Source organism: Saccopteryx bilineata, chromosome 9 (assembly GCF_036850765.1).
Source record: "Saccopteryx bilineata isolate mSacBil1 chromosome 9, mSacBil1_pri_phased_curated, whole genome shotgun sequence".
Classification (NCBI taxonomy): domain Eukaryota; kingdom Metazoa; phylum Chordata; class Mammalia; order Chiroptera; family Emballonuridae; genus Saccopteryx; species Saccopteryx bilineata.
This window is the reverse complement of record NC_089498.1, coordinates 22356527-22379431: the sequence shown is the minus strand read 5'-3', so window position 1 is coordinate 22379431 and position 22905 is coordinate 22356527. Positions and strand designations below refer to the sequence as shown.

Genomic DNA, 22905 nt, shown 5'->3' with positions numbered 1-22905 from the left:
CCAATAAACTGGTTTTTCTAGTCACGGTCTATTTGACTCCGCTACGACCGGAAGCCTTAGAGTCACTTCTGCCCTTATTAAACATGACCGACCAATTTTTCTTTTTTCTCCTATCTTCTCAGACCAGAGGCGGGCCTTCGCCTCTTAGGCTAAGTGTGATTGGCCGCAAGGAGACTCGAAAGTGTCTTTGAGCGGAATCCCAAAGGAGGATACTCTAATCTTGAAGGCCTGGTCGTGTTAATTTCCATATTTAGAGCCGGGAACCGGCATTTTCCGGGTTGCTCTCTATGGTCTCTTTGGGAGGATAGAAGGGACTGCAAAGGTATTATGGGACAATAATGGCCGCTTTCAAGGTGCGGGTGTTGGTTCTCTAACGCGATCTGAGCGAGCGGTGGCTGCACCGGCGCCCCAGAGTCCAGGGCAGAAGGTCCTGGGAGTCAGGCGTGGTGAGGTGAGTGACCCTTCTTTCTTCATGACCTGCCCTTCGCCAATCATGGCGGCTCCAGGCGGCGGATATCGGTCCTTCGCTCAGGTTCGGGCCCGGGTTTGTCAAGTCTTGTCCCTGTCACCCAGTTTGTCTTACTTTAGGGATGCTGCTCAGGTCTTGCTTGGCCCGGCTTTTCTCTTTGTTCCGGTCAGACCCTGAAGCCTGGCGCAGCCTCACTGAGGTCCAGGGATGCCCCCTGGGGTGCTCCTTCCTTAGGCCTCCGCATTAGACGATCCCAAACGTCGATCCCTTAGGGTTCCTTGTTTCTTGCTCTGCACTGTCACAGTGGTATCTACCACGTGATCTCTTCTACTAGAATCTTAACTCCAAGAGGGCAGGGATTTTTGTCTGTTTTTTTCTCCTTTCTATCCCTATTTTCCAGAACAGCGATTGGCTCACAGAAGGTACTGAAAGAGTAATTGTTGAATGAGTAAATCCAGTTTCTTTTTTCATTGTTTTTCTCGTACCCCATGTAACTTCTTTGCCATTAGCCCTTCTCCAGAATCCAGCCCCTTCTCTCTTTATTTGTTCATCTCAGTAGCTAATTAAGTTTTGCGGTCAGACACCTTGTCCAGTGCTGTTGGTAGCTTCCCTTGTTATCTCTAGAAATGTTGTACATCCTGTTTTCCTTTAATCAGTTTAATTCACTTATCCATTAATTCACCAAATGTTTATTTTGCTAGGCATTGAGTACATACAGCATTAGCAAGACAGGCAAGGTTGTCTCTCCTGTGTAGAATGGCATTCTTGGGGTATATTTTCTAGATTGGACTACTTCTGAGTGGAGCCTGTATGGCTTTCCCTTCTTGTTTAGATTTTTCTCACATGTATACAGATGTCACCAATGTGCAGCTTTCCTTTCTCTTCTACCTGATGGTATTTTTCAAAACGCAGCTCTTGTGTCTGTGTCCATATTATGTTTCCAGTCTGTTTGACAATGTTCTTCTATAGAGCTGTGCACATTAATTAGAGCTGTGTAAAATATTCTGGATCCTGGCGGTACACTGCCCCTTGACCACTTACTTTGCTTCACTGACTTGTTGGAATGAGGGGAATTATCCAAGCACTCAGAAGTAGATGGTGCATAATGGAAGGTAAAGAGAGATTTATTACAAGTGGAATGCCAGGAAATCTTAGAGCCATCTAAATTTTTAGAAACACCATTTTCTAACCTAGTGCTTCTCATTTATTTTTGGTGAACATGGATTGTTTTTAAAAAGATTTCGACTGCTGTACACAACTTACAACTTGTCCGAAAAATGCCACTAAAGTATGGATAACATGGATGGTAGCCTTATACCCCAACATCTCTGCTATATCTGTAAGTTTAAAGGGAGGGAGAGGTAGAAGAACTCATGTTAAAAAATGACGAGGGTCTGACCAGGTAGTGGCACAGTGGATAGAGCGTTGGACTGGGATGCGGCGGACCCAGGTTCGAGACCCCAAGGTTGCCAGTTTGAGCGCGGGCTCATCTGGTTTGAGCAAAGCTGACCAGCTTGAGCCCAAGGTCGCTGGCTTGAGCAAGGGGTTACTTGGTCTGCTGAACAGGCCCACGGTCAAGGCACATATGAGAAACCAATCAATGAACCACTAAGGTGTTGCAAAGAAAAACTGATGATTGATGCTTCTCATCTCTCTCCGTTCCTGTCTGTCTGTCCCTGTCTATCCCTCCCTCTGACTCTGTCTCTGTAAAAAAACAACAACAAAAAAACAAAACAAAAAAAAACGACGAGGGACCCAATTAGTATATAGGAACACAGTAAGTAATATAATGTAACAATTACATTTATCTAATTGTGTAGAGCTTTCACATATACTTTTTTGTTTGGTTCTCACAGTAATTCCATGGGTTAGATAAAGCAAAAAGTATTTCCATTTTATAGTTATAGAAGTTATGCCTAACCAAAGATTAAATTATTTGCTTACAATCATACATGTAGAAAATAAGAACCTGGATGCCAATTGAGGTTTCTGACCTATATTCCCTTTATAGGTGCCATCGTGCTCTGGTAAGTGTGCCGTCTTGAGGCCTGAGGATGCTTTCTTGGGTCCTGGTGTTTGGGGTGGATGTGTTTGTAGGTGTGTGTACCTATTATATGTGTTGAGGCGGGAGTAGGGTGATCCTTTGAGATTGTCAATGACTTGATGGAAAGATCTTAGTAAGAGGTACTAAAGAAACCCTGGTTTTAAGGGAGAGGTTAAATATATCTGTAACTACAGTTATCTTGGGATATAGCAGAGCCAAGCCTTTTTCTCTCTTATGTCAATTACCAAACGTTTTGTCTTCTTTTCAGAGAAACCCAGAACTTGTCATGGAAGACACCGGTGAGGACAACTCGATCCATAGACTGGAAGGCACTGATGGGGACTCTCAGGTTGGCGGTCTTATTTGCAAGACCAAAAGTGCGGCCAGTGAGCAGCACGTCTTCAAGGCCCCTGCTCCCCGCCCTTCATTGCTGGGACTGGACTTGTTGGCTTCCCTGAAACGGAGGGAGCGAGAAGAGAAGGATGATGGGGAGGACAAGAAGAAGTCCAGGATATCTTCCTACAAGGACTGGGAAGAGAGCAAGGATGACCAGAAGGATGCTGAGGAGGATGGCAGTGACCAGTCTGGTCAGAGTAGCCGGAAAGACAGGTAACGGCTTTAGGATAGGTTGATCCAAACGGAATGAAAATGGAGGCCAGAAAATAATGTCCCGTGTTTATCTCTCAGTTTTCTTGTTGGACATGTAGAGCTTTATGATTTTATTATGATTCTATAGTATTGAGGGTAGATAGGGATTGGTATTTTCTTCAGATCTGTGGGGAACATTTAAAGGAGACCAGTGAATAGATAATGGTGGTTCGAAATGCTTTGGGTTGCCTGGTCTGGGATGGCGCAGAGGATAAAGCGTTGACCTGGAATACTGAGGTTGCTGGTTCGAAACCCTGAGCTTGCCCCATCAAGGCACATATAAGAAGCAACTACTATGAGTTGGTGCTTCCTGTTCCTCCCTACTCCAGCCTTTCTCTCCTCTCTCTAAAGTCAATCAATAAAAAATGTTAAAAAAAAAAAAAGAAATGCTTTGGGTTGTTGCCATGTGTAAGCCTGTAGTACCAGGGGATAAAGTGGAAAAGGACAGGTCACTTATTAGGCATGGCCAGAGGCTTTGGGGCTTTGGGCAAGGTTTTTTCCTCGGGGGCGGGGGGCCTTTACCAGTTGCCATCTCTGTTTCAGACATTATCGGTCTGCTCGGGTGGAGACTCCATCCCATCCTGGTGGTGTGAGTGAAGAGTTTTGGGAACGTAGTCGGCAGAGAGAGCGGGAGCGCCGAGAACATGGTGTCTATGCCTCATCCAAAGAAGAAAAGGATCGGAAGAAGGAGCGATCACGGGATCGAGACTGTGACCGCAAGAGAGACAGAGGTAGCCTGCCTAGCATAGGCCCCACGGCCCATTAAACATTTGAAGTAACATGCCAGCTTCGCCCTGGCTGGGTAGGTCAGTTGGTTAAAAGCAGTGGTAGTCAAACTGGTCCCTACTGCCCACTAGTGGGCGTTCCAGCTTTCATGGTGGGCGGTAGCGGAGCAACCAAAGTATAAATAAAAAGATAGATTTAACTATAAGAAGTTGTTTTATAAAGATTTATTCTGCCAAACTTAGTGAAAATCTGATGTAAAGTACTTGGTAAGTAATTATTATATGCTTTAACTTGCTATAACTCTGTTTTATAAATTTTATAAAGTAAAGTTACTTCCCTACTTTATAAATCACCATTACTGTGGAACCGGTGGGCAGTTAGAAAATGTTACTACTAAGAGAGATACAAAAGTGGGCGGTAGGTATAAAAGGTTGACTACTCTTAGTTAAAAGCATTGTCCCAATATGCAAAAGTTGTAGGTTTGATCCCTAGTCAGGGCACATATAGGGACAGATTCACATTTCTATCTTTCTCTCCCCCTTCTTCACTTTCTCTAAAATTAATAAATAAAAATTTAAAAAAACAACAAAAAAACATGCCAGCCTTTTTCCTGTTGCAGTTTTTATAATGCCCATTAAATTAGGGGCCCTATTAACATAATGCCATCCTGCTTGGTTTTGACCCTGTTGGGATTGGGAATAGCAGCCATTTAAGAACTCTCACTTGCAACAAAGCTGCTTTGCTTGAGTGTGAGGTCCTTTTATTATGAAACTCGGTGATAGTGGGTGACGTGTCTAAGAAACCACAGTTGATGGTTGTGTTGGTGAAAGAGGAAGGACAGTGCTATGGAGCAAAGCTAGGCACAAACTCCCAACACTGGCTTTGCTCAGTATTGTCTAAGTTTCATAGTTTATAAACTATTAGATAGCTATTCCCTGTAGATTTGTGACCATTCTTTTTGAATTCTTACAGGACAGTAACTGTTACTGTGAGTTTGAAATTTTCTAACTCGTAACTAGTTTTTCCCCTTGAAAGAATGGGGCTCTGTGGGCGTCAGGAGCCCAGGGGTCGCATTAGAGCAGTGCAGGTTGCGCTTGCTCGTGAGTGGGGAGGCCTGTCCTTCCTCTCGGGTGAAGACGGGTGGAAGTTGGGACAGGACACGTGCTTCTGATCTCTGTGTGTGACTCTTGACAGATGAGCGGGATAGAAGCAGGCACAGCAGCAGATCGGAGCGGGATGGAGGGTCAGAGCGCAGCCGGAGAAATGAACCAGAGAGCCCGCGACACCGACCGAAAGGTAGACTGAGCCGTTGCTGTGGTTTGTGAGGGGTCAAGTGAATAAAAGGCAGGGGAGCAGCTCCCACCCTCAGTGGGATTATTGTGGGCAGAGAGAGAATTCTTGGCTGCACCGTGAACTTCTTGGACTATTTGGTTCTGAGCTGGGTGGGAAGGCCCTGGACCTCTCTGTAAAGGTGGACATTAAGGTGATAGGCTGGTTTACTGAATGGCCATTCTTCCAAATGGCAGGGAAGAACAGGGAGCTGGGGAGCAGAAGAAGGATTTATTTAAACGGAATGAGTGGATATTCCTTGAAATGTTATAAACAGGTGAAGACTGGACTTAAAATGCAGATATATTTAAGACTGTCAGAACCTTATTATCCCTTATAAATAGGTACAATGTTTATAAATAGTAAAATAAGCTTGGGAAATTGACTTCCGGCTAATATTTCTAGAGCTATGTCCTGGTTAAATTAGATGTTTCCTGTGGATGTGTCTTTTGTGGCCCCAGACGCGGCCACGCCCTCTAGGTCTGCCTGGGAGGAAGAGGACAGTGGCTATGGCTCCTCAAAGCGCTCGCAGTGGGAGTCGCCCTCCCCAACGCCTTCCTACCGGGATTCTGAGCGGAGCCATCGGCTGCCCAGTCGAGATCGAGATAGGTGATGTTCTGGGCAGAGCAGCCTCGTTTCTCTGGGTGGGTGGGTGGCATGGGTGGATGTGATGAGGGCATAGGGGTCAGGGCTGGGAGAGAGATGGCAGCTGGGGACTGTGGCTCATCTTGGTGACTGTTCAGTGATGCTGGTTATACTGTTTCCCAGGTCTGTGAGGAGCAAGTACTCGGATGACACACCTTTGCCAACCCCATCCTACAAATTCAACGAGTGGGCCGATGACAGAAGACACTTAGGGTCCACCCCGCGTCTGTCCAGAGGCCGAGGTGAGGCAGTGTGGGAGCAGGAGGCAGGAAAGCAGGGCTGCTCGTCCTGGTCAGGCTGAGTGCCGCTGGGCTTCCGGAGCCGTGTGGCCTTGCAGGTCTGTTGGAGGCCTCCAGGGACCAGCTGGGGTCATGGGGTCTGACCTGTTACATGTTCTCCTTCAGCAAGACGTGAGGATGGTGAGGAAGGAATTTCGTTTGACACAGAAGAGGAGCGGCAGCAATGGGAGGATGACCAGAGGGTAAAAACTTTTTATCTTTGGGGGATTGAGTGAGGGGTGATGGCCATCCATTGGTGAGTGGGTGACAGGATGTGTCAGAGCACAAGGGCCACGAGTGACACGCTAGGGGAAGTGGACTTCGATGACAGTCTCAGGGAAGCTGAGCTGTGTTCAGTCCCAAAGCCCTGGAATCTCTTTCCAGGGCACAGGCTCTGTGATGAAACTTCTCACCTGATGCAGGTCAGGCCTAATTTCTAGTTGTGTGTTGGTGCCACCATGTGGAAAATCTAAGAAGTGCTGTTATGGCAAGCTACCATTCAAAGTCTTACATGTACATTCCGTCACTGTAGTTCTCTAGATGGCTCACCTCAGAGCTGGGTGGCCTGCACCTCTCACAAGGGCTGCTCTGCCACACCAGTAACTTCTTATCTAACATCTCCTCCCCTCTGGCCATGTCCGTGCATAAACTTGACCTGTCCCCTGTTCCCTTTGCTTTGTGTCCTGTGCTGCAGCAAGCTGACCGGGATTGGTACATGATGGATGAGGGCTATGACGAGTTCCACAATCCCCTGGCCTACTCCTCTGAGGACTACGTGAGGAGGCGGGAGCAGCACCTGCATAAACAGAAGCAGAAGCGCATTTCGGCTCAGCGGAGACAGATCAATGAGGTGAGGCTGCTGCCTCCTCACTGGGCAGATTCAGCGGCAGTGGGAGCGTGTGGAGAGCAGCGGGTCTCGTGCACAGGCGACAGCACGGCTTGTCCCCCCACTGCTGAAGCACAGATGTAGCTGTAACTCCGGAGGCAGAGGAGGGGTTGTGGAACTTCTCAGTAGTTTAAACAAAAAACCAACTTATAACTTCCTTCTCTGCAGTACTTCCTTGAGGGGTGCTGTTGATGGGAACCAATAGAGTGGGACCTGGCTCTCTGGTCTGTGTTCTTTGTCTCAGTGGGGCTGGGGACAGTCACCACGGGTGTGTCCACGGAGAGGTTCTGACTGAGATATAAAGTAAGTGCTGCTTCTCGGAGAGAGTTCTGCAGGTGATTTGGGATTAGCATCTCTCCTATCTGAGGAGCTGCAGATGGAGAGGCCTGTGACATCTCTGTGGCCCCCATGGCCTCTGTCAGGACCTGAGGGCACGAGCCTGCCTGGTGACCTTTCGGGATGACTTCACGGTTGCATTCTGAGTGTGGCCCCATTGCATCCTCACAGGATAACGAGCGCTGGGAGACCAACCGCATGCTCACCAGCGGTGTGGTCCACCGGCTAGAGGTAGATGAGGACTTTGAAGAGGACAGCGCGGCCAAGGTGCATCTGATGGTGCATAACCTGGTGCCTCCCTTTCTGGATGGACGGATTGTCTTCACCAAGCAGGTGAGATGCCTCTGGGGCCCAAGGGAGGAAAGCTCAGAAAGACCGGAAGGGAAATGGAAGGAAAGGAAAGGGGGGAAAATGCCCTGTGACGATAGGGAAGCCGCGCCTTTCCTACAGTCGGGCTGTTAGGAAATGGACCTTGTTGAGATCAATGACCAACGGGAGTTTCTCTTCCCCTCCACGCCCCGCAGCCGGAGCCGGTGATTCCTGTCAAGGATGCCACTTCCGACCTGGCCATCATCGCCCGAAAAGGCAGTCAGACGGTGCGGAAGCACAGGGAGCAAAAGGAGCGCAAGAAGGTTGGTTTCTTGCCACCTGGGGCTGCGGAGGCTCTGCATGTTCTTCTCTTTTTCCTTCTTAAAAATCATATTAACTTCCAGTCGTAACTGTTGGAAGTTAGAGGACACTCCCAGAGCAAGAACCAGCCCTTGGGGGGTGCGTGGCTTTCCTCCACCAGGGCCTTAGCTCAGGACAACCGCAGGGCCTGATGCTTCTGGGAATGTATCACCTCAGCCAGGTGAAGCCTATGAGATGGGATTGGTTTCCTCAACAGACTTGTATCGGGATGGAGCACACTTTTCATGTCTTTTTCAGGCTCAGCACAAACACTGGGAACTGGCTGGAACCAAGCTGGGAGATATAATGGGTGTCAAGAAAGAGGAAGAGCTGGACAAAGCGCTGACGGAAGATGGTAAAGTGGACTACAGGTAGGCGTGCCGCCAGCTGTGGGCCGGCCCCAGAGACGGGGCCTTCAGGGGCACTTGAAGCAGAACTGATAAAGTTTGTGGCTCGTGGATAGGAAAGTGATGTCACTTTGCTGCATCTCCTGATCTCTTCTGGCCCCTTCTGGTCTCTCTCTCCTACCGTCTGCACTCTTCCTAGATACGATTCCTGTTGTTGCTACTGCGCAGGAGCTTCCTCTGTGCCAGGCGGCGCTACAGCCTCATGGTTACTTGCTCACTGAACTCTCACCACAGTTCCGTGGGAGAGGTGCTATAATTCCCTTTTCTGTGAGGAGAATGAGCCCAGGAATTTAAGTAATTGTTTGAGGTCACCCAGCTAGGAAGTGGTAGACGGAGGATCACACTCGGACAAGCTAGCGTAGGAGGCTGCTCTTAGCCACTCTGCTCTAAAGTGCCTTTCGGATGTTGGTTGTGGGAAGGTGGGCCCTGCCCCCGTAGATTTCAGTTCAACACAGAAAACTATTTTTAACAGAGGTTTGAAAATAGAGGCGGCTGTCTCATCAGGTAGTGACTTCCCTGTTCCTAGAGGTATCTAAGCTGATGTTGGGTAAGTGCTTATTGGGATTCTCACTTTGTTTGGTGGCTGGACTCAATGTCTCTTGTGAATCTTTTTTTTTTTTTTACAGGGACAGAGAGAGAGTCAGAGGGAGGGATAGACAGGGATATACAGACCAGGAACGGAGAGAGATGAGAAGCCTCAATCATCAGTTTTTGTTTTTTTTACAGAGGCAGAGATAGACAGGGACAGACAGACAGGAACGGAGAGAGATGAGAAGCATCAATCATCAGTTTCTCGTTGCGCGTTGCGACTTCTTAGTTGTTCATTGATTGCTTTCTCACATGTGCCTTGACCGTGGGCCTTCAGCAGACCGAGTAACCCCCTGCTGGAGCCAGCGACCTTGGGTCCAAGCTGGTGAGCTCTTTGCTCAAGCCAGATGAGCCCGCGCTTAAGCTGGCGACCTCGGGGTCTCGAACCTGGGTCCTTCCGCATCCCAGTCCGACGCTCTATCCACTGCGCCACCACCTGGTCAGGCAATCATCAATTTTTTGTTGCAACACCTTAGTTGTTCATTGATTGCTTTCTCATATGTGCCTTGACCGCGGGCCTTCAGCAGACCGAGTAACCCCTTGCTCGAGCCAGTGACCTTGGGGCCAAGCTGGTGAGCTTTTGCTCAAACCAGATGAGCCCGCACTCAAACTGGTGACCTTGGGGTCTCGAACCTGGGTCCTCCGCATCCCAGTCCGTCACTCTATCAATTGCGCCCCTGCCTGGTCAGGCTCTTGTGAATCTTGTCATTTGAACACTCTGAGGTCCTGTTGAACTGTCCTCTGAATTAATAATTCTCTGTACCCTTGTGAGAAGTGTCCAAAATGAGAAGTTGGTAGGTACTATTTATTGATCAACCCTTGTTAGTCTCTAGAAAATTAAATCCCTTAGATGTTAATTGTTTCTCAGGTGACTGAGAAATTAGAAATGGGAAGCTGACAGAGCGTGGGGTGGGTGTGACAGGAGAGTCTTGGGAGGCGGGCGGGTGGATGACAGTGTAGATAAGGGAGCATCGGACGGGTACCTTTTTGCTGTAGAGTCTTGGGAAAACCACGTGGTGCTTTTGAGTCTTGGGATGTGTACACGGGTCAGATATCTGAGTGCTCTCAGGAGAAGTAGGTACAGAAAGTTGGGCTGTTCTCACAAGTCTTTGTGAAAGAAGCCTTACAGACTGCCATCCAGCCAAGAGAGGGAGGAGGTCTGCCCCTGGTCATGACTGCAACTGTGACTCCTCCTTTTAGCCCTGCGGGGACTGCTGAAGTTGCCCAGGGATACTCTGTGTAAGGTGATGGGCTGGTGCTTTCAGCTCCGCTTCCGGCTGAACTCTTTTTGAGGGCAGAGGGTTTGCCCGCTTGTTAATTGTTAAGTCCTCTGGGCCGTATTTAGCTCTGTTTGACCGGGCTGTTTGGTGTGAGTGGGTGATGGTTCTCACACAGCAGTTCTGCTCCCTTAGGCTGGAGGAGGCAAGAAGCATCTTGGATCATCTGGCTGCTCTAGTTTCTTGAGGATTTAGTGCGTCTTGTTGAAGTAGTTCTCATTCTGGGGTGGAGGAAGAAGGGCAGTAGTCCAATCAGGAAGGAAGATGTGGGAGATTGTGCAGGGTGCTTAGGCTGCTGTGTGTTTTCAGGACAGAGCAGAAGTTTGCGGATCACATGAAGAAGAAGAGTGAAGCCAGCAGTGAATTCGCAAAAAAGAAGTCAATTCTGGAGCAGAGGCAGTACCTGCCCATCTTTGCTGTGCAGCAAGAACTACTCACTATTATCAGGTACCCGCTGCAAGGGCCTGGAATTCCAGTCCTGAACCGGTGTCCCATTGGTCCCCTTTGTCTCCTGTGTTTACTTGGTAGCTCTTTTTTCTTTTGGGCATTACATCTAGTGGAGAAGGGAAAGTCAGCAAGATGGGATTGTTTTGTTATCATTCTCTTGTTCAAACCTCAGCATCTCGACATTTCAGGTGGTGTCTCAGTATGGGGCTGTCTCCCCAGGGAAAGCCTCCTCTGAGCAGGCATGCTTCTTGGGTAGCCAGACCCGGGGATGGGAGGTGGAAGCATCTTCGTGGAGGCGTGGATGTGGCTGAGGTCTTCCACTCGGCTGATTGGCCCTTTGCCTTCGCTCCCTTGTAGAGACAACAGCATCGTGATTGTGGTTGGGGAGACGGGCAGTGGGAAGACCACTCAGCTGACCCAGTACTTGCATGAAGATGGTTACACGGACTACGGGATGATTGGATGCACCCAGCCCCGGCGTGTGGCGGCCATGTCGGTGGCCAAGAGAGTCAGTGAAGAGATGGGGGGAAACCTTGGTGAGGAGGTGAGTGGGCGAGGGCTGAGCGGTGGCTGTTTCCTGGCAGCTTCCTCCTGTTGAGCTGATCTGCTGAGGCCTGGACCCAGCACGGGTGTGCTAGCGACGAGGCGGTACCGATCTTCTGAGCCGTCTCTCTCTGCCCTCCAGGTGGGCTATGCCATCCGCTTTGAAGACTGCACCTCAGAAAACACCTTGATCAAGTACATGACCGACGGGATCCTGCTCCGCGAGTCGCTCCGGGAAGCCGACCTGGACCACTACAGCGCCATCATCATGGACGAGGCGCACGAGCGCTCCCTCAACACCGACGTGCTGTTCGGGCTGCTCCGGGAGGTGAGGCCGCCGCGTCCGGTCTCGGTCCCTGGGGCTCTGACCAGCACACTGGCAGTAGTCAGGGATTGGGGCGCGTCAGCGGGCTGGGGTCTAGCCTGGGGAAGCTGCAGCGGTCTCTCTCGGGCCAGAGCATGCTGAGGCCCCAGGTGGCTGGGTTCAGACCTGGAACTGTGGGCTATCTGTCCCTGCTCAGCTGAGTGACTTGTGGCTCTCTTGGCTGTGGCTCCGTGCGGTCAGTCTTCAGGACTGGCGTGCATCTGTGTGCCAGTTTGTCCACTTCGGCTTCTGTTGTGTTTGGGAATAATGTTGGTAGATGAGACTGGAGGACGGAAGCCAGGAGTCCCAAACCTACAGGAAAGCCTCTGACCTCTTCGCTCAGGTGGTGGCTCGGCGCTCAGACCTGAAGCTCATTGTCACATCGGCCACTATGGATGCTGAGAAATTTGCTGCCTTCTTTGGGAATGTTCCCATCTTCCACATCCCTGGCCGTACCTTCCCTGTTGACATTCTCTTCAGCAAGGTACTGAAGATAGCATGTTTGTTACCCTTACTTGAGCTGACCCTGAGCTCCGATGAGAAGTTGGAGGGCGCAGGCTAGGGTGCTGAGTTGGGAAAGGCGTTGTGGGCACTGAGAGGCAGCTGGGGCAGCCTGCAGCTCCAGGGCTCAGAGCCAGAGGACTGTTGGGTATGTTTTGTTTTATTGTTTCCTTGGAGTGGAAGTGTGGGGCCAAGGGGCATTAGTCAAGGTCATCTGTAGTATGGCAATCTTGGAAGTCCACCATCTCTAGCCCCAGACTGGTGACGGGGCCACTGGTTCCCCGAGAGGGCCTGGCCTGCGTTTCCCTCGACGCCTCCTCTGACGGTGTCCCTGGCTGGTGTTGCAGACCCCGCAGGAGGATTATGTGGAGGCCGCAGTGAAGCAGTCCTTGCAGGTGCACCTGTCGGGGGCCCCTGGGGACATCCTCATCTTCATGCCTGGCCAGGAGGACATAGAGGTACGGACCTCGGCCATGACTGTCATGAATGGGTGTATCCTATGTGTGCGCTTTTGGGGCTCCAGTGTCTCATGGATACTGTGTCCGCAGGTGACCTCAGACCAGATTGTGGAACATCTGGAAGAACTGGAGAACGCGCCCGCCTTGGCTGTGTTGCCTATCTACTCCCAGCTGCCTTCTGACCTCCAGGCCAAGATCTTCCAGAAGGTGCGACAGCAAGAACGTCTCTGATAGGCCCTCACCTTGGGGTCCTCCCGGCTTCTCCCAAAGGAGGACAGGAGAGCGTAGGAGTTACTTTTCCGGCAGGGGTGGGGCACGCTGTTTCCTCCGGGAGTGGGGGGGTCTTTGCTGCCTGCAGGGCTACAGCTCTCCCTTCTGCACATCTGCCCGGCTCTAGGCTCCGGACGGTGTTCGGAAGTGTATCGTTGCCACTAACATTGCTGAGACATCTCTGACTGTTGACGGCATCATGTTTGTTATCGATTCTGGTTATTGCAAACTAAAGGTAAGAGAGACAGAGGTGCCGGAGCCCTGGGCCCTCACCCGAAGCTGGGGGCGGGGGCGGGGGCAGCAGGCCTGTGTTCCTTGGCCCTGCAGTGAGTGACTCACAGGAAAGTGGTGCTGGTTTAAGAGACTAGCACTTATTGAGTTCCTAATTTGCTATGTGCTTGATTCATTGAATCCTTGTAGTAACTTGACGAGGTAGACAGTTAAAAAATTTCGATAAAGATCATGGAGCTGGTGTTTCTGGGGAAATTTCTTGCGGTTCCTGGCTCCATAAGGATGGCTGCCAGTACCGCGAAGACACTTGGCTGTGCAGCACGTAGTGTGCGTGTCTTAGTCTCACAGTGCCTCCCTATTCCCCTTCACTCTGTCCTTCATCAGCTCTGCTGCCCCTCCTAGGTCTTCAACCCCAGGATTGGCATGGATGCTCTGCAGATCTACCCCATCAGCCAGGCCAATGCCAACCAGAGGTCGGGGCGAGCCGGCAGGACGGGCCCAGGTCAGTGTTTCAGGTAGGAACCCCGTGCCAGCCTGCTTTCCGGGGCGGTGCTGGAATCACCGAGGATGGGGGCTGGGCCGGGGCGGGCGGGCGGGCGGGCTCAGACTGCGATCCAGCGGGGTCTGCTGGCCTAGAGCTGATCCCCAAGGCTGGGGACCGGTGGCGGGCTGCCACTTGTTGGTCCTCTCATTGTACACTGCCGAGTGGAAGAAATAGCCTTTGCAGGCAGCTCAGGTTCGAGCGGTTTCGGGTTTTCGGCAGTCCTGCGTTGAGTATGCTTGTAGTAGAAGACCAATAATTATAGCACGTTCTCCCTCAGGATAAATCTGAACAAATCACACCACTAGTTCTTTTTTACATCTTCAGTTATTTCTTTTTAGTTCTGGTTTTCAAAAATAATATATTTACTATAGAAATTCAGAAAATACAGAAAAATATTAAGAAAATCCAGCCACAATTCTAATCCTAGGCTCTTTGGTTCCAGAAATTAAACAAAGCATGTAGGAGGAGAAGAGTAAACCGGCAGGATTGTTTTGAATAGGTGGAAATTCACAATCCCGAGAGAAAGTGGGGAGCGGTTGGGGAGAAATGGGAGTTCTCATACCTGTGGCGTTCCTCTGCCCTTGTGTTTGGGGTGTACATGCAGTGAGAAGCCGGGGTAGCGGTGCTCTCCTGCCAAGGTGGTCTCCGCGTAGGCAGCCGGGCACGCCCGAGGGCGCAGCGGGCAGTGTGGTGGTGGGCGCGGCAGGACTCGGGGCTCAGTGGGCAGTGTGGTGGCGGGCGCGGCAGGACTCGGGGGCGCAGCGGGCAGTGTGGTGGCGGGCGCGGCAGGACTCGGGGGCGCAGCGGGCAGTGTGGTGGCGGGCGCGGCAGGACTCGGGGGCGCAGCGGGCAGTGTGGTGGCGGGCGCGGCAGGACCCGGGGGCTCAGCGGGCAGTGTGGTGGCGCGCGCGGCAGGACCCGGGGGCGCAGCGGGCAGTGTGGTGGCGGGTGCGGCAGGACCCGGGGGCTCAGCGGGCAGTGTGGTGGCGGGCGCGGCAGGACCCGGGGGCGCAGCGGGCAGTGTGGTGGCGGGCGCGGCAGGACCCGGGGGCGCAGCGGGCAGTGTGGTGGCGGGCGCGGCAGCACTCGGTCTTCTCCGTGGCAGGCTGTACACCCAGAGCGCCTACAAAAATGAGCTGCTGACCACCACGGTGCCCGAGATCCAGAGGACCAACCTGGCCAACGTGGTGCTGCTGCTCAAGTCCCTGGGCGTGCAGGACCTGCTGCAGTTCCACTTCATGGACCCGCCACCAGAGGACAACATGCTCAACTCCATGTATCAGCTCTGGATCCTTGGAGCCCTGGACAACACAGGTGCCGCATGGGCTCTGGCGCCTGGGTTCTCTCCTGCTCTGCACAGGGTTCATTGAGTATCTGCATTTGCTCCTCTCTCCTAGGTGGTCTGACCTCAACTGGGCGGCTGATGGTGGAGTTCCCTCTGGACCCAGCCCTGTCCAAGATGCTCATTGTGTCCTGTGACATGGGCTGCAGCTCGGAGATCTTGCTCATCGTCTCCATGCTCTCGGTCCCAGCCATCTTCTACAGGCCCAAGGTGGGGAGATGGTGTCCAGCTCTCCCTTCTTCCCAGGAGTGCAGGCGGAGTTACGGGCTTGAGAAGGATTAGAGAGGGCAGTAGTTCCTCTTTGTATTATTAAAATGGAGTGGAGGGACAGGAATCATGTTTCATTTTTTAAAAATGATTTTATTTATTGATTTTACAGAGAGAAGGGGAGGGAGGCAAGAAGCATCAACTCATAGTTGCTTCATTTTAGTTGTACATTGATTGCTTGTCATATGTGCCTTGACTGGGCAAGCCCAGGGCTTTGAACCAGCAACCTCAGCCTTCCAGGGAATCAATCATAGTTTTCTAAGGAATGACTTGACTGTTTTCTGTTAAGCAGGTTGAGTTGGGTTGTGGGGGGAAAGATGGGCTAGATCAGTGCTTTTTAGGGAGTGTTCTGAAAATTTACCAAAAGCACTTAGTGTGGTTGTACCTGAACTCTCACATGTTAGGATAAATATTCTTATACTACTTGATCTTTCTTATATTGTTACGACATTATATCAATGTGTTTGAAGTTGTGTGTTTAGGTAGGTGATAGGGAACCGCCAGCCTCTTCTCAGTGGGCCTGGACTCCCCTGTGTTTAGAGGTCCCCTTTTCCTTCCTAGGGCCGAGAGGAGGAGAGTGATCAAATTCGGGAGAAGTTTGCTGTCCCTGAGAGCGATCATTTGACCTACCTGAATGTTTACCTGCAGTGGAAGAACAATAATTACTCTACCATCTGGTGTAACGATCATTTTATCCATGCCAAGGCCATGCGGAAGGTGGGGGCAGTGGCCCAGATAAGCAGGGTGTCGGGATGGAGGGTGGGAGGCACGGGAAGGAGGGCTTTACTCTCTCCTACCTGTGTCCTGCTGTAGGTCCGGGAAGTGCGGGCTCAGCTGAAGGACATCATGGTGCAGCAGAGGATGAGCCTGGCCTCCTGTGGCACCGACTGGGACATCGTCAGGAAGTGTATCTGTGCTGCCTATTTCCACCAGGCCGCCAAGCTCAAGGTGAGCCCGTTGGAGCTGGGGCCCCCACCTGGTAGGATATTTGCGCATGGGCAACGTTCTTCCTTCCTCATTGTACAGTTCTGCAGATCTGGGCTTCCCCCACAAGCCTGTGTCAAGATAGTACTAAAGGGACGGGGTAGCTGCCCCAATGAGCAGTGTCTTCCCAGTGTGGTCACCTGCTGTGTCTCCTTGCTAGGGAATCGGAGAGTACGTGAATATCCGGACAGGGATGCCCTGCCACTTGCACCCCACCAGCTCCCTCTTCGGAATGGGCTACACCCCAGACTACATAGTGTATCACGAGTTAGTCATGACCACCAAGGTGAGTCTTCTCTGAGGCGGCTTGCATGACACGGGCCCATCGCGCTGGGCCGGGCCCCTTCACTGCCTTCTTGGGTGAGCTTTGACCTGGGGAAGCTTGAGACCATTGCCTAGCTTTGCGGGGAGTTGAGGATGGTTTTCAGTTGAAGGTTTGGGGATTTACATAGAGTTAACCTCTAAGTCATATGGTCTGGGCTGTGCCAGCAGGAATGTTTCCTACCTACTGCCGGGACCAACAGCCTCTTTTGGTTTCATCATTCGAATAGTGTTCTGAGGGGCTGGGCCTTTTCTCTTGGGTCCTAGGAGAAGCGTGAAGGAGCAGAGGTGGGGGAGGGATTCCAGTCCCAGTGTCTGAGGCTTTTTCTTGCCTTTTTCAGCCTCTGCGGGCTGGGGGTAGGGCCCTTCCCACATCCCTTCTGACGGGGGGGCCGCGCTGGGAGGGACAGCCTGACACCGTGGCCCCTCCTCCCGCAGGAGTACATGCAGTGCGTGACTGCTGTGGACGGAGAGTGGCTGGCGGAGCTGGGCCCCATGTTCTACAGCGTGAAGCAGGCGGGCAAGTCTCGGCAGGTAGGGTCCTGGGCCTTCCAGGAGGTCCTCTCTACCTCTGGGGCCCATTTCCCTCAGCCTGGGACTGAGGTACATCCCCTGCTCACCTCACCTCTCTCAGACAGCGTGACTGGGATCTAGCGAGGCAGGTGTGGCCGATTCTTCTCCACTCACTCCAGTTGCTTGGTTTGCCAACCCTTTTTAAAAAAATTATTGAATAGTCCAAATATTCATAAAAGTGGTTAGAAATAGTATAATGAGCCATGAAGAATTCATCACTCAGCCCTTATAATTAACATTCTTCTAATTTTGTTTCAAATATTCCCACGCCCCTCCGAACATCCATTTTTTTCTGATATATTTTATTTGTTTAATTTTATTTTATAATTTTACTTTTGTATTTTATTTTTATTTTTTAATTTTCATTATGCTTTTTTGAGAGATAGAGAAAGATATTGAGAGAGACAGGGGCAGACAGGAAGGGAGAGAGATGAGAAGCATCAGCTCATAGTTGTAGCACCTTAGTTGTTCATTGATTGTTTTCTCATATGTGCCTTGACCGGGGGGCTCCAGCCGAGTCAGTGACCCTGTGCTCAAGCCAGCGACCTTGGGCTTCAAGCCAGTGTCCCTGTGCTCAAGCTGGTGAGCCTGCGCTCAAACCAGATGAGCCTGTGCTCAATCCAGTGACCTCAGGGTTTTGAACCTGGGTCCTCAGCATCCCAGGCCGACGCTCTATCCACTGTGCTACTGCCTGGTCAGGCTGTACTTTATTTTTAGAAATAATTTACCAAGAATGATTTTGTCTGCCTCTCATGATTTTTTTTGTTTGTTTTTTTTGTTAATGTTTGTCTCTTACATATACTCACTGGCTCACCCAAACCTCGAGGTGCCTGCCCCCGATCTCCCTCTTTTCCGCTGCCTCTTCCTGCTCCACTGAGAGCCCCATGCTGGTCTTAGCACAGGCCCTGGGGGGCCAGTTCCCGCTGCGGGCATGGGAGCCTGTGCCCTAGGGAAGGGGCACAGTTTCCTGGGCAGCCACTGAGGTTTCTTGCAAGAAGCTGGATACTTTCGAGCCTAGAGCACCTGCTCCAGAGTTCGCATGCCATTGCCATGTGTATGTATGTGTGTGTGGTGTGTGTGTGTATGTGTGGTATGTGTATGTGTGTGTATGTATGTGTGTGTGTGGTGTGTGTGTGTGGTGTGTGTATGTATGTGTGTGTGGTGTGTGTATGTGTGGTGTGTGTATGTATGTGTGTATGTGTGTGTTGTGTATGTGTGTGTGTATGTGTGTTGTGTATGTGTGTGGTGTGTGTGTGGTGTGTATGTGTGTGTGTGTATGTGTGTGTCTGTGTGTGTAGTGTGTGGTGTGTATGTGTGTGTATGGGGGGGGCTTGAGGCATCTGGGAAGCATCTAAGTGGGGGATGCACCGACCGGCTCTCCTGTGGTTGTGTTCTGGTGGGTTCTGGTTTCCTCAGCATTGGGCCTCCAGGATCTTGGCCTGCTTTTACAAGTCAGCTTGGGCAGGTGGAGATGGTTCTGGAAGGCTGAGCTGGGCCAGCCACTCATTGCCGATAGATGGGCCACAACCGGAGGTAAGGGGCACTGAGTGCTTGGCAGTCCTGGGAAGGAGGGCTGGGGAGCAGAGAGCCGCAGGCCCGCCTTCAGCCCCAGAGGGAAGGGAGGTGAGGGGCACTGAGTGCTTGGCAGTCCTGGGAAGAGGGGCTGGGGAGCAGAGAGCCGCAGGCCCGCCTTCAGCCCCAGAGGGAAGGGAGGTGAGGGGCACTGAGTGCTTGGCAGTCCTGGGAAGAAGGGCTGGGGAGCAGAGAGCCGCAGGCCCGCCTTCAGCCCCAGAGGGAAGGGAGGCGGGCTCTGTGCTGCATCCGCCAGCTGCGCTGAGTGCCGGAAAACAGCAGAGGCCACCTGGGAGCCAGCAGCGCGGTGGCTGTGGAGACACCTGGTGGTGAAGGCGTGGGGGCCTTGAGGGAGCAGTGGGCCTTTTTCCTGGAATATTTTAAAGCATATTTCTGACACTGTTTTTTCACCTGTAAATACCTGGCTTTGTATCTCTAATAGGGCTTTTTAAAAATTAAAATATAATCTCCATGCCATTGTTCCTCAACAAAACTAATCCTTAGTGTCACCTAAGTCTCTTGTCTATATTCAGATGTCCTCTTTTATCTCAGACTTTCTGTAACTGATTTGCTTGAATTAGGATCCAAACACTGATATTTGTGTTATATCTATTGAGTCTTATCCTAGAGCAGGCTCTGCCCTCGCCCCCCCCCCCCTTCTATGGTATTGATCTATTGGAGAAACCAGGTCATTTATCTTGTTGAGTGTTCCATGTTCTGTATTGGGCCGATTGGTTCCGTAAGGTGTTTAGCGAGTGCCTCGATCCTGTGTACTTTCTGTGAACTGGTAATTAGTCTACAGCCTTGATCAGGTGCAGGCTCTGCTGTTCCGGGCAGGGATGCACACAGGCGTGTGCTGCTGTGAGCTGCCTGTCCTGCCGGAAGGCCTGGTCCCCTTTGTGAGATGCTGAGCTTGCCCAGTGGCTCCACCCGAACCCCCATTATAAATTCCTTACCTCCTCCTCCATCTCCTCACGGTCTTAGTGTCCCTCAGTGGCCACCACCTAGATCCATTGTTTAGGCAGGGGTCCCCAAACTTTTTACACAGGGGGCCAGTTCACTGTCCCTCAGACCATTGGAGGGCCGCCACATACAGTGCTCCTCTCACCACCAATGAAAGAGGTGCCCCTTCCAGAAGTGTGGCAGGGGGCCGGATAAATGGCCTCGGGACTGCATGCGGCCTGCGGGCCATAGTTTGGGGATGCCTGGTTTAGGGTTTCAGAACGTTGTGGGCCTTTTGCTTTCTGTCTTCTCAGCATAGCCTTCCCCACACGGGGCCTGCACACATCTTCCTTAGTCTGAATTTTTCAGCCAGATGTAGTCTTTCTATTTCCTGTACTTTCTGGCACAGTTGTGAACTTGATAAGAAAATATAAGTACTTACTGAGTTGGATGGAGTGCTGAGGCTTGACAGGGTTAGGGCTGAATCTATCTTGAGTCAGTGAGAGGAGCAGGCCCTGGTCTTGGTGCCGGGGCAGGGAGCCGTGTGGCCCCATTGCCAGGAGCTGGTGTGGTTTACACAGCAGGCCGATGGGTGCCGACAAGGCCCTTTTACCTGCTGGTCCCCGGTGGCCCCAGGACCCTTCTCTCCCTTCTCTAGGAAAACCGCCGACGGGCCAAAGAGGAAGCCTCTGCCATGGAGGAGGAGATGGCGCTGGCCGAGGAGCAGCTGCGAGCCCGGCGGCAGGAGCAGGAAAAGCGCAGCCCCTTGGGGAGTGTCAGGCGAGTTTTGACCTTGGGAACTGGGCTGGGAGGGACACCCCTGGAAGCTCCAGGGACGAGCTTGGTGGACCCACTAGGCCCCGATGCAGGGTCAGGGTTTAAGAGAAGTTGAATGTGTTGAGGTGATTTGATGAAAGAAGTTGATGGGGTCACGTGTGGAGACTTGGAGGCGCTCCTGACACACTTTGAAGGGTGGTCATAATTTGCCACGCCCTGTCGTTGTTGTGTTGCGTTTGGGGCTGAGGTGGGTTGCAGTAGCAGGGCAGTCTCCCAGTGTGACTGACACTCCAGGGCTCGGAAAGCACAGTGGGGGGGGGGGGGCTTGGACTTCTGCGCCTGCGCTGGTGCCTGGACTTAGGTCACCTTCACAGGTGAAGGGCACCGCGTTCCGTGAGACTGCCCTCACTTCAGACACCAGCTGCAAGCTGGGGATACCCAGGGTCACCCTCACCTCTGACCAACTTACTACAGGTTTGGGAACTCCCTCAGACTCCCTCGGGTTTGATAATTTGCTATCTAGAACAACTCACAGAATTCAGGAAAGTACTATATACTTCTGATTATAGTTTTATTATAGCAAAAGGATACAAATTGGAACCAGCCAAAGGGAGAGATGATAGCGTGATGTCTGGGAGGGTCCTGAGTGCAAAGCTTCCACTGTCCTCAGGGCTCTTTGGCCCCTTGGTGCTGTGTGACAGTACGCACAGGGCACTGCCAACGGGGAAGCGCAGCTGAGCTTCTGAGCTGAGAGTTTTACTGGTGGTTTCATACGTAGGCACGTCGATTGAATCAACATGCACACAATTGACTTGTCTCCGGCCTCCCTTCCCTCCAGAGGCTGGGCTCAGAGCACAGCCCTCTAATCAAATGGTTGGTTTTTCTGGCCTGGTAGCGCCCAGTCCTGTCATCTTATTAGCATAACCTATCAGATGTGATCCGAGCCACCCTCAAGCCCCGCCCATGCGCTTCCTGCCATTTGTCACAGACACTCCAGTCCCTTAGGAAATCCAAGGGTTTAGCAGTTTCCTGCCAGCAGCTGGGGACAAAGGCCAGCCAGAGTTTAAGACACCGCTGGAGTGGCAGGCTGGTGAGGTGTAGGGAAGGCTACCTACATAGTTCACCTAGGAGTTTAATGCTCTGTCTTACAACATTCCTTGGTAGATAGCAGAACAAGGTGATAGTTTATTCTGCTCCTACTCTCCAATGGGGAAGGCGGGGAGTGGAACAGTGCTGGGGGAAGACCCTTGGCCTAAAGCCTGCTCACACACCAGTTAGAAACAGCAAGGCCTCAGGCTCCTGGGCCTGCTCTGTTGTCCTGGTTGTAGTGAGCAGCATTGTGAATCCCAGCACTTCTTTTTGTGTCTCCAGGTCTACAAAGATCTACACTCCGGGTCGGAAAGAGCAGGGGGAACCCATGACTCCTCGCCGCACGCCAGCCCGCTTTGGGCTATGAGCTGAGGCTGTCCCTGCAGAGGATGGGAGCCAGCATTGAGCGGTGGGAGCACCCGGGCCTACGGACAAAGCCCTTTCATCTGTGTGCTTTCATCTGTGTGCGGCATGGTCGGGGAGTGCCTACTGCGGACCAGGCTCTGCAGGGAGGGGAGGAGCTCCGCAGGGCCGGCTCCGGGCTGCAGAGCAGCTGAGAAGCTGCGAGAGGTGGCTGGACCCACCGCACCAAATAAACTGCCCCCAGGACGCTTGGTGTACAAATGACTTGGCCATTGACTATGTTTTTTAAAATTCTTGTATAAAGCAGCAAATCAGACCTAGAGGGAATTGTAATTTGGTTATAATTCAGGATTTGGAAATAAATTTATTATTTGTAAAATGTTTCTGCATTTCTGACTGTACCTTTCCCCTTCACCACCTTAAATCATATAATAGAGAGAAAGTAGGCAGGATCCCAACCTGACTTGACTCGGACAGATGCTGCTAGAACCTTAGCTCATCCATCTTCTTTCTGTTTTCCAGACAGTGCCCCTTAGAGGAGGGGCTGGCAGAGTGGGGCACAGGTGACAGGGAAGGAGGCCAGCCTGGGCCCCCCTAATCAAATGGTGGCTTTTTCTGGCCTGGTAGTGCCCAGTCCTGTCATCTTATTAGCATAAACTATCAGTTGTGATCTGAGCCACCCTCAAGCCCCGCCCATGCGCTTCCTGCCATTTGTCACAGACACTCCAGTCCCTGAGGAAATCCCAAGGGTTTAGCAGTTTCTGCAAGTGCCAGGCTGTTCCTGAGGCTGGTGGGTGGTCGGGAAGGGAGGGGGGTCAGTAGCTGTGCCCCTTCTGTGTGCAGCCTTCCTCGGGCTGGGCTGCTGCTCTGTTGCTCAGAATGGCAGAACTTTCTACTTGCATGTGTAAGGGTTGTATATTGATGGAAAATAATGTAAAATGTTGCTTATAGATTTTCATATAAAGAAGATCCTTATGTTGGAATCACTAGTCTTTTGGTAAGTAGCCTCTTAAGT

At 51.7% G+C, this 22905-nt stretch overlaps 1 protein-coding gene across 2 annotated transcripts; it reads left to right on the top strand.

Annotated features, from left to right (window-relative positions):
* The first annotated feature begins 299 nt into the window (after positions 1-299).
* Positions 300-22271, top strand: DHX38 (DEAH-box helicase 38). Of its 2 annotated transcripts, XM_066243909.1 has the most exons (28): positions 300-451; positions 1708-1808; positions 2782-3122; positions 3705-3892; positions 5082-5183; positions 5678-5825; positions 5985-6103; positions 6266-6342; positions 6834-6989; positions 7533-7694; positions 7886-7993; positions 8289-8401; positions 10612-10749; positions 11107-11293; positions 11435-11620; positions 12000-12140; positions 12505-12615; positions 12706-12822; positions 13013-13120; positions 13519-13631; positions 14766-14974; positions 15058-15212; positions 15831-15986; positions 16083-16217; positions 16414-16539; positions 17013-17108; positions 20320-20441; positions 21810-22271. In XM_066243909.1, exons 2-28 carry the CDS (start codon positions 1773-1775, stop codon positions 21892-21894), a joined length of 3735 nt encoding a protein of 1244 aa, XP_066100006.1. In that variant the 5' UTR covers positions 300-451; positions 1708-1772; the 3' UTR covers positions 21895-22271. The 2 variants fall into 2 exon arrangements, with proteins under 2 accessions (XP_066100006.1, XP_066100007.1); XM_066243910.1 differs by lacking the exon at positions 1708-1808 and having other exon boundaries at positions 301-451.
* Positions 22272-22905: the final 634 nt, after the last annotated feature.